Genomic DNA, 9,625 nt, shown 5'->3' on the forward strand with positions numbered 1-9,625 from the left:
AACGCAGCAGAGCAGTACGAGAGCAGCTCGATCGAAGAGATTGATGAGCCTAGGCTTGAGCGAGTCTTCCGTACAAACATATTCTCTTACTTCTTCCTCACAAGGTAACAAACACGTGCAAGTTTTGGTTCTCATAAAGACACATACGTGTGAAGGTAATTGGATTTTTCTTTTTTTTTAAGGTATGCGTTAAAACATATGAAGGAAGGAAGTAGCATCATCAACACCACATCAGTGAACGCCTACAAGGGAAACGCTTCACTTCTGGACTACACTGCTACAAAAGGAGCCATTGTGGCGTTTACTCGAGGTCTTGCACTTCAGCTTGCTGAGAAAGGAATCCGTGTCAATGGTGTGGCGCCTGGTCCGATATGGACTCCGCTTATCCCAGCCTCCTTCAATGAGGAGAAGATTAAGAATTTCGGGTCTGAGGTTCCGATGAAACGAGCGGGTCAGCCAGTTGAGGTTGCGCCTTCGTATGTTTTCTTGGCTTGTAACCACTGCTCTTCCTACTTCACCGGTCAAGTTCTCCACCCCAACGGTATAGCCCCATATACAGATTTATATATTTAAAATATGATGGTTATGCAAGTGGGTAGCTTTCTTTCAACTTATTGTTTGTGATGTTTTGTTTGTGTAGGAGGAGCTGTGGTGAATGCATAAGCGTGGAGCAGACACTACCGTCTCTAAACGTGAGGTCTTAAATATGGTGACAAAAGTTGTAGTGTTGTTTCGGGTTTAGTGACCTTTTGTTAAGTCATGTATATGTTAGTAATGTGTCGAGTACGACCTTTTGTCAGTATGGTGGAACTATCAAAAGTATGTTGTAATAAAGACTTCCACATCGAGTACTTTGGGCCTTCTCCCCTCTATAAGCGTAGAACCCTGCAATATCTTATCTCGAGACAGAAATGAATTATATTGGCATGTCGATGACCCCCAAAATCTTATATGGTGACAGCAAAAACTATTCAATTGTGTGTTTGATTTCTAAAACTTAAGTTGTCCGTCTTTAGAGATGCGAGATTGTGCATCCAATTAATGTCATAGCCACGTCGTGTTCTTCACTTCATATCATTTTGTTGTAGGAATCATCCCGTACTACAACAATGTTTCTCCACAAAGCAGTTTTTCTCCGCTGATTGTTTAATATTTGAGATTTGGAAAATTTCGACGCTGCATTGGATACAACTCTTATTGTTGTAGTTACATTAATTGATTAGTTAGTGTGTATGTATATCTATCTATAGTCTAATGCGAGTAAAAGGTCAACATTTGTGTAAACCGAGTAGGAAAGATTGAGATAAACTTCTTTTGACAATGCATAATCTAAATGCAAATTACTACTAATAAAAGGGACAATTTGAGCCCTCTAACACCATGTCTAAATCTTGGTTCTGAAGTTGCCACGTCAGCTTATATTTCTAAATTACTCCCAAGTTTACACGTTAGAAGTCAGTCAAAAANCGAAACTTTTGGACTGTTTTTACTTTGTATTGTGTTGCGGCCGATTGAATTGCCTTGGGGACAAAACTGTCTTGTACTTACTGTTCAAAAGTTTGGGTTCTCGAGGGCATAAGTTCTGTGATAGCATCTTCAAATTCCACTATGAACCAAAACTTTACCCCCGAATTTACCACCTGGTATCTTTGTTTCATAGATAGTGTACTTGAGAACTACATTGTCAACAAGATTCATCTTCATGTAAACTTACCACAAAAATAACATATTACTCAAGTTGCGATGAAACTGGCTTTATATTGTTGTTCTGTTCAAGTGTTCAGGCATCATAGTAAAGCTTCTGCCAAGAATTTTTGTTGGTTAGTTTAGTTTAGGTCTCTTCGTAACAGCTTCTGAGCTTNGTAATATCTCAAGATTTAGCCTTTTTAGTCAATAGCAGCCACTACTGTTTTAACCATTGGCATTGTTTTCAAACTTTATTGACCTGTATAGTTGCTCTTTTACCGATTCTATTTGCCTCTTGTTTGGTTCAATACCCTTATAATACCTCAAGTATGTTTGGTAGCAGATCAGAGTCTAGTGTATAATAAAAGGAATTGTTGTTTCTTCAGGTCTTCAAGTGGTCAAAACGGGATGAGGGAGAACAACAGTTACCCGGAAAACACAAGGAACCCACAGTTTCTTGAAGTGACTCCATTGAACAGTTTGCCTTACATCGGTCCAGTAACTCATGCATCCATGTCGAGTAACAGGGCGAATGAGAATGTAGAGAGAGTAGGAGGGCCAGCAATGATATTTCTGCCTTCTGAATCAACTCCAGAGTTTAATAGCCTTATCAGTCAAACGAAAACCGGAGTTGCTCTTACGGGAAGTGCAGCCATGGGGAAGATTGGACCAACGATTGGTTTGGTTGATATTGCTGAATCCGAGGACTCATACTACTTTCGTGTTTCATTACCTGGTGTTTCAAGAGATGAGAGTAAGTCTTAACACCTTTCCATATCTTTGAGAAGTTTCCAATTGACATGCTAAATTATTGTTTCTAGAACTATAGTTCGAACCTTCTGAAAGATAGTTGTTCATTCAGAACAAAGATTACTTGCATGTTGATGAAGAATATGTAGATTCGGGAAGTTCCACTCTTGTATTATAAGTATGTTTACCCAATTATTTGCTTGCACGTGGCTTATATGCGTTTATGATGAGGTGCTTCGAATTTTGTATCTTGTGCTTTTACTCGTCTTCTGCTGAATGTGACATGTGGAACATGCAGAGGACTTCAGCTGTGAAATAGAACCAGACGGTAAGATTCAGATAAAGGGAACAACAACTACGGGGGAGATGACAGTTTGCAAAAACAATCAGATCTTCAAAATGCTAACACAGAACTTATGCCCTCCAGGCCACTTCACCATCTCCTTTCAGCTTCCGGGTCCTGTGAGCAATGAAGAATTTAACGGTAATTTTGGAGCAGATGGTGTACTTGAGGGTGTAGTAAAGAAGCTGTACTACGAAGACTAAACAGAAATAACAAATGGAGATGGATTTGTTGGAGCTTTAAAGTAAGCTAGAATCATTGCAGGCTATGTAGGATTTTGTTTTTGTTGTTAGCTTCATTGCCATTAGAAAAATTGTTGAATAGTTGATGTTGCTTCGTAAACTTGGAAACTTAATTAATATGCCTGATTAAAAACAGATCGGAGATATGATATGGTTGGACTGTTTTTACTTTGTATTGTGTTGCGGCCGATTGAATTGCCTTGGGGACAAAACTGTATTGTACTTACTGTTCAAAAGTTTGGGTTCTGGAGGGCATAAGTTCTGTGATTGCATCTTCAAAATCCACTATGAACCAAAACTTTACCCCCGAATTTACTACCTGGTATCTTTGTTTCATAGATTGTGTACTTGAGAACTACATTGTCAACAAGATTCATCATCTTCATGTTAACTTACCACAAAAATAACATATTACACAGGTTGCGATGAAACTGGCTTTATATTGTTGTTCTGTTCAAGTGTTCAGGCATTATAGTAAAGCTTCTGCCAAGAAGTTTTGTTGGTTAGTTTAGTTTAGGTCTCTTCGTAACAGCTTCTGAGCTTCTATTCACTCCCAAGCGAAGATTTTTATTTTTTTTTATTTTTTTTTATTTTGACATCACGCTACAGACTTAATTTTGTTATGCCTTGTAAATTTGTTAATTACGATGTGTTGTTTTAATCCGTCCAAAACACACAGCGTAAAAGAGAAACAAAAAGAGTCTTCAAACAAAACACAAGCATCAGTACGCTTAGAAAAGAACGAGGCAGCTAAACAAGAAGCCCACTAGCCCTAAACCAGTCATCACTCTAACAGACGTCGCCTTGCCAGCAGAGCTCGCCTTACCAGCAGTGAAGCTTCCACCTGGAGTGCTTGTGGTCAACACAACCACCATCCACTCTTTCTCCGACCCAACACCAGCCCCGACATACCTCGAATCGTTTAGATACTTAGCATAACCTGTTTGTGTGTAATTAGTTAAAGCCAGAGTAGGGATCCGGTTAGGGATACAAACTGGTAAGATCAATCCGTCACGGGTAGTGTTTGGGTCGATTTTGCACTCAGAAAGAATGTCTTGGTAGTTCGTTAACTGCGGAGGGACCGACCCAGGAGTAACCGTGCCGGCTGTGGAGTGGTTTGTGCATGGTTGATCTTCGAGCTTGTCAGCGATCTCATCGGCCACACAATCAGCCTTCTCGTTCTTTGTAAAAGGTGCAACTTTTTGAGCAGTTCGGTGGCTGTTTAGGCCTTGAAGAAGATTATCCTCCGCCTCTAAAATAACACAAACACAACAAATGAGAAAGATTACATCAATTGTAACTCCAATACCATGAACTCTAATCACCAAGTACCAATGACCCAACCAACTATTATTATACACATATGTTAAGTCTAAACACCTATAAATTTCAAGTACAAGTTTATACAGTAAATAAAATACACTAAGAGAGAGAGGTTAAGAGCGTTTACGGTTGCAGATAACACATGTGGAAATCAAGGAGAAAATGAGAAGATGAGTGATGTAGATGGAAAGAGACATCCTGGTAATCAAGACCACTCCTCTTCACACAATTTCTTATTCTTATTTTTCTGGTAATAAAAGCAGAGTTAGAGATCAGGAGCAGGCAAAGAGAATGTAAATTTGTTGGACATGTACTCTATTTGTTTATAGTATCTTCTCCAAAATTAGCCTTTCTTGATAAGATCTGTTAAAGTGGCAAACACTTGGCAAAGAGGAGGTTTCGTTTTGCCAAAAGATGATGTGTATTAATGCACGTCCTCTTCACGTGTCATGCATGCAAAACAACAAATACAACTACCAAAAAAAAAGAACTAAGATATAATCTGATCATATTAAATAAAATAAATCTTTTTAAGACCATTTTCAATAATTTTTTTTATATTTTTTTTTCTATAATAGAGATTATTACATATTTATAATAGAGATGAGTTTAACTTCAACCAGTTCTATTCTTACTTATAAAATAGAGAAATTCTTTATAAAAAGAAATAGAGTTTTTTTATAAAAAAAAAAAAAAAAAATAATATCTATTTTAAAGATAAAAATAAAAATAAATTGAAGTAAAATTTACATCTTTATTATAGAAAAAAAAATAAAAGACCATTTGAAATGGTCACTATGAACGATAAACAGTTTTTGTCCATGTCACACGGATCACCGTTTATGGTTTACCACAAATCCGGTTCCATTCACCAACACGTGTATCATCCTCTGGCAGGTCATGTCTCTTAATCTGCTACGTGTCATAACCCATGTTGAGATATATTCTAGCTTCCATGTAACGTGTGTGCATGTATATATGGCCATGAACGGGTTGTGTCGAGTGTTCACTTCGTCGAGAGTCTTATCATCGAACGTTACGCTTTTGTTAGCTCAAATTCCAAACAAAACCAAGAAACCTCTACCTCAGAATAGAAGATTACCTCAGCTTTTGTGCGTAAGAGCGATGGCGTCTGAGAAACAAAGACAACATGCCCAACCTGGCAAGGAACACGTCATGGAAACAACCCCACAATTCTCTAGCTCAGACTACCAACCCTCCAACAAGCTTCGTGTAATTATCTTTATAACCTGTAGTTTCATTAGTTTGATATCAAAATATGACATATTCGTAACTCTTTTATAAGAGCCATGTTCATAATTATATATTTGATACATATTTAGATAACAAATGAATGTACAATCAGGGCAAAGTGGCGTTGATAACTGGTGGAGACTCCGGGATTGGTCGAGCAGTGGGATACTGTTTTGCACTCGAAGGTGCCACTGTAGCTTTCACTTATGTGAAGGGTCAAGAGGAGAAAGATGCGCAAGAGACTTTACAAATGTTGAAGAAGGCAAAAACATCGGATGCTAAGGAACCAATCGCTATTCCCACTGACTTAGGATTCGACGAGAACTGCAAAAGGGTCGTTGATGAGGTCGTTAACGCCTTTGGACGTATTGATGTTTTGATCAATAACGCAGCAGAGCAGTACGAGAGCAGCTCGATCGAAGAGATTGATGAGCCTAGGCTTGAGCGAGTCTTCCGTACAAACATATTCTCTTACTTCTTCCTCACAAGGTAACAAACACGTGCAAGTTTTGGTTCTCATAAAGACACATACGTGTGAAGGTAATTGGATTTTTCTTTTTTTTTAAGGTATGCGTTAAAACATATGAAGGAAGGAAGTAGCATCATCAACACCACATCAGTGAACGCCTACAAGGGAAACGCTTCACTTCTGGACTACACTGCTACAAAAGGAGCCATTGTGGCGTTTACTCGAGGTCTTGCACTTCAGCTTGCTGAGAAAGGAATCCGTGTCAATGGTGTGGCGCCTGGTCCGATATGGACTCCGCTTATCCCAGCCTCCTTCAATGAGGAGAAGATTAAGAATTTCGGGTCTGAGGTTCCGATGAAACGAGCGGGTCAGCCAGTTGAGGTTGCGCCTTCGTATGTTTTCTTGGCTTGTAACCACTGCTCTTCCTACTTCACCGGTCAAGTTCTCCACCCCAACGGTATAGCCCCATATACAGATTTATATATTTAAAATATGATGGTTATGCAAGTGGGTAGCTTTCTTTCAACTTATTGTTTGTGATGTTTTGTTTGTGTAGGAGGAGCTGTGGTGAATGCATAAGCGTGGAGCAGACACTACCGTCTCTAAACGTGAGGTCTTAAATATGGTGACAAAAGTTGTAGTGTTGTTTCGGGTTTAGTGACCTTTTGTTAAGTCATGTATATGTTAGTAATGTGTCGAGTACGACCTTTTGTCAGTATGGTGGAACTATCAAAAGTATGTTGTAATAAAGACTTCCACATCGAGTACTTTGGGCCTTCTCCCCTCTATAAGCGTAGAACCCTGCAATATCTTATCTCGAGACAGAAATGAATTATATTGGCATGTCGATGACCCCCAAAATCTTATATGGTGACAGCAAAAACTATTCAATTGTGTGTTTGATTTCTAAAACTTAAGTTGTCCGTCTTTAGAGATGCGAGATTGTGCATCCAATTAATGTCATAGCCACGTCGTGTTCTTCACTTCATATCATTTTGTTGTAGGAATCATCCCGTACTACAACAATGTTTCTCCACAAAGCAGTTTTTCTCCGCTGATTGTTTAATATTTGAGATTTGGAAAATTTCGACGCTGCATTGGATACAACTCTTATTGTTGTAGTTACATTAATTGATTAGTTAGTGTGTATGTATATCTATCTATAGTCTAATGCGAGTAAAAGGTCAACATTTGTGTAAACCGAGTAGGAAAGATTGAGATAAACTTCTTTTGACAATGCATAATCTAAATGCAAATTACTACTAATAAAAGGGACAATTTGAGCCCTCTAACACCATGTCTAAATCTTGGTTCTGAAGTTGCCACGTCAGCTTATATTTCTAAATTACTCCCAAGTTTACACGTTAGAAGTCAGTCAAAAACATTATCGAGATTTTTTCACATCAGGAATTAGGGTTTCAGCCAATTTAAAAGTGCGGTTTCCCAAGAATTCTAATCATTTCAGCTTTCTTTCATTTCCTGGTTACTCTTTTTTAAGTTCATCATGTTCACATCTCCCGTAAGTATCATTACAATTTTTCTCCCCATCCTCAACATAATCAGTTTTGACTTTCAATAGAAATCAAATCCCGCAAAAGCAAACAACAACGAAACACGAAATCAGTGTAGTGGAAAACAGTTTAGAATTGACAGGCATATCTGTAAGATAACCGTCAGAAACATCCGTTACTGACCAAAAATCTGACGGATTATGTCCATCGGATTTAAATTGTCGAAAAAATTATTCTATTAGAAATTCGTTAGAAATTACTGATGGAATTTCCGACAGAGGTTTTACCAATGAATTTCTAATGAAAATTTTACCAATGAATTTGTGACAGTTGTTTTACTGACGGCTAACAGTTCGAAAATTTTTCGTTATACCGACAGAATAACAGACGGATTATATAAATAAATTTAAAAAAAATTAAAATTTTAGAAAAATAAAATTAGCATAATTATACAATTTAATTAAATACTAAAAATATTTATTATCTAAATGCTTAAATATTTAAATTCAGAAGTTTAAATTTTTTAGAAAATATATTCTAAAAACCCAAAAGAAGAAATTGTTAAAAAAAAACTAAAAATTGTTCCAAAAAATAACAATATATACTTAACAATATTAAAAATTCATAATATACATTATATACTTAATTAAAAATAAATAAAAGCAAAATTAATAAAATGTATAAAATCAATACTTAACAATATTAGAAACAAGAAATTGTTAAAAAAAAACTAAAAATTGTTCCAAAAAATAATAATATATACTTAACAATATTAAAAATTCATAATATACATTATATACTTAATTAAAAATAAATAAAAGCAAAATTAATAAAATTTATAAAATCAATACTTAACAATATTAGAAACCATTGTAAAAAACAAACAAAATATATCAAAAAATTATAAAATGTATAAAAATCTTATACCCATCCCTATAAAAACTAAACAAATTCATCAAATCCAATTTATCAAAACCAAATCATCAAATCCAATAAAACCCAAGTCTAACAAATTTAACACACATCTCTTACAAACCAATTCATCAAATCAATAACACCCAAATAGAACAAACTATCAAATCTAACAAATCTATCTTATTCTTAAGAAATCTAAGAGAACTAAGCAAATCTATAAAAAAGATAAAAAAAGAACTTATCTTATAAGAAGTTGGAAAGAGGGGTAGGAGAGACTAGCCATATTTGAAGGAAGTAATCTCCAAAGGTTAGCCATAGGTGGAGAGAGGATTTGAGAAAGATTTTAGGAAAAATAAAAACAATCTAGGGAGAAGAAGATGAAGTGTTTTGGTAATATCGATGGTACTCACGGAATAGCTGACGGATAGCTTGTCAGTTATGTCTTAAAATTTTTCATTTCCCGCGGGAAAACCGACGGATATCAATTTTTTTGCTCGCGAGCCAGATACAGAGAAATTTTGAGAAGCCATTGTAAAAAACACACAAAATATATCAAAAAATTATAAAATGTATAAAAATCTTATACCCATCCCTATAAAAACTAAACAAATTCATCAAATCCAATTTATCAAAACCAAATCATCAAATCCAATAAAACCCAAGTCTAACAAATTTAACACACATCTCTTACAAACCAATTCATCAAATCAATAACACCCAAATAGAACAAACTATCAAACCTAACAAATCTATCTTATTCCTAAGAAATCTAAGAGAACTAAGCAAATCTATAAAAAAGATAAAAAAAGAACTTATCTTATAAGATGTTGGAAAGAGTGGTAGGAGAGACTAGCCATATTTGAAGGAAGTAATCTCCAAAGGTTAGCCATAGGTGGAGAGAGGATTTTAGGAAAAATAAAAACAATCTAGGGAGAAGAAGATGAAGTGTTTTGGTAATATCGACGGTACTGACGGAATAACTGACGGATAGCTTGTCAGTTATGTCTTAAAATTTTTCATTTCCCGCTTCTCAAAATTTCTCTGTATCTGGCTCGCGGGCAAAAAATTTGATACCTGTCGGTTTTCCGTCGGTTATTTCCGACAGATTACCGACAGATACCAAAATATTGTC

The 9,625-nt window shown here is 36.1% G+C and overlaps 4 protein-coding genes across 4 annotated transcripts in view; 3 read left to right on the forward strand and 1 right to left on the reverse strand.

The window, feature by feature from the left end:
- LOC104759039 (glucose and ribitol dehydrogenase homolog 1-like) lies at positions 1-867 on the forward strand (the record flags this gene model as incomplete). The annotated part of the gene is made up of 3 exons (XM_010482013.2): positions 1-104; positions 183-541; positions 641-867. Coding segments are annotated over 3 exons (486 nt in total), but the record flags the coding sequence as incomplete, so codon positions are not given.
- The window catches only part of LOC104758930 (alpha-crystallin domain-containing protein 22.3), an 8,496-nt gene extending 5,302 nt beyond the window's left edge, over positions 1-3,194 (forward strand). Inside the window, exons 2-3 of the mRNA XM_010481901.2 lie at positions 2,073-2,440; positions 2,735-3,194. Coding sequence (XP_010480203.1) covers positions 2,073-2,440; positions 2,735-2,982 — 616 coding nt within the window. The 3' untranslated portion in view covers positions 2,983-3,194. The remainder of the gene's footprint in view (positions 1-2,072; positions 2,441-2,734) is intronic.
- On the reverse strand, positions 3,628-4,739 carry LOC104758928 (uncharacterized GPI-anchored protein At5g19250). Its single transcript, XM_010481900.2, has 2 exons — positions 4,472-4,739; positions 3,628-4,273 (listed from the first exon to the last, which is right to left on the reverse strand). The coding sequence occupies exons 1-2, from the start codon at positions 4,539-4,541 to the stop codon at positions 3,753-3,755; spliced, it is 591 nt and encodes a 196-aa protein (XP_010480202.1). The 5' UTR covers positions 4,542-4,739; the 3' UTR covers positions 3,628-3,752.
- Positions 5,308-6,850, forward strand: LOC104758927 (glucose and ribitol dehydrogenase homolog 1). Its single transcript, XM_010481899.2, has 4 exons — positions 5,308-5,577; positions 5,711-6,087; positions 6,166-6,524; positions 6,624-6,850. Exons 1-4 carry the CDS (start codon positions 5,323-5,325, stop codon positions 6,644-6,646), a joined length of 1,014 nt encoding a protein of 337 aa, XP_010480201.1. The 5' UTR covers positions 5,308-5,322; the 3' UTR covers positions 6,647-6,850.

Source organism: Camelina sativa, chromosome 17, assembly GCF_000633955.1.
Source record: "Camelina sativa cultivar DH55 chromosome 17, Cs, whole genome shotgun sequence".
Lineage (NCBI taxonomy): Eukaryota > Viridiplantae > Streptophyta > Magnoliopsida > Brassicales > Brassicaceae > Camelina > Camelina sativa.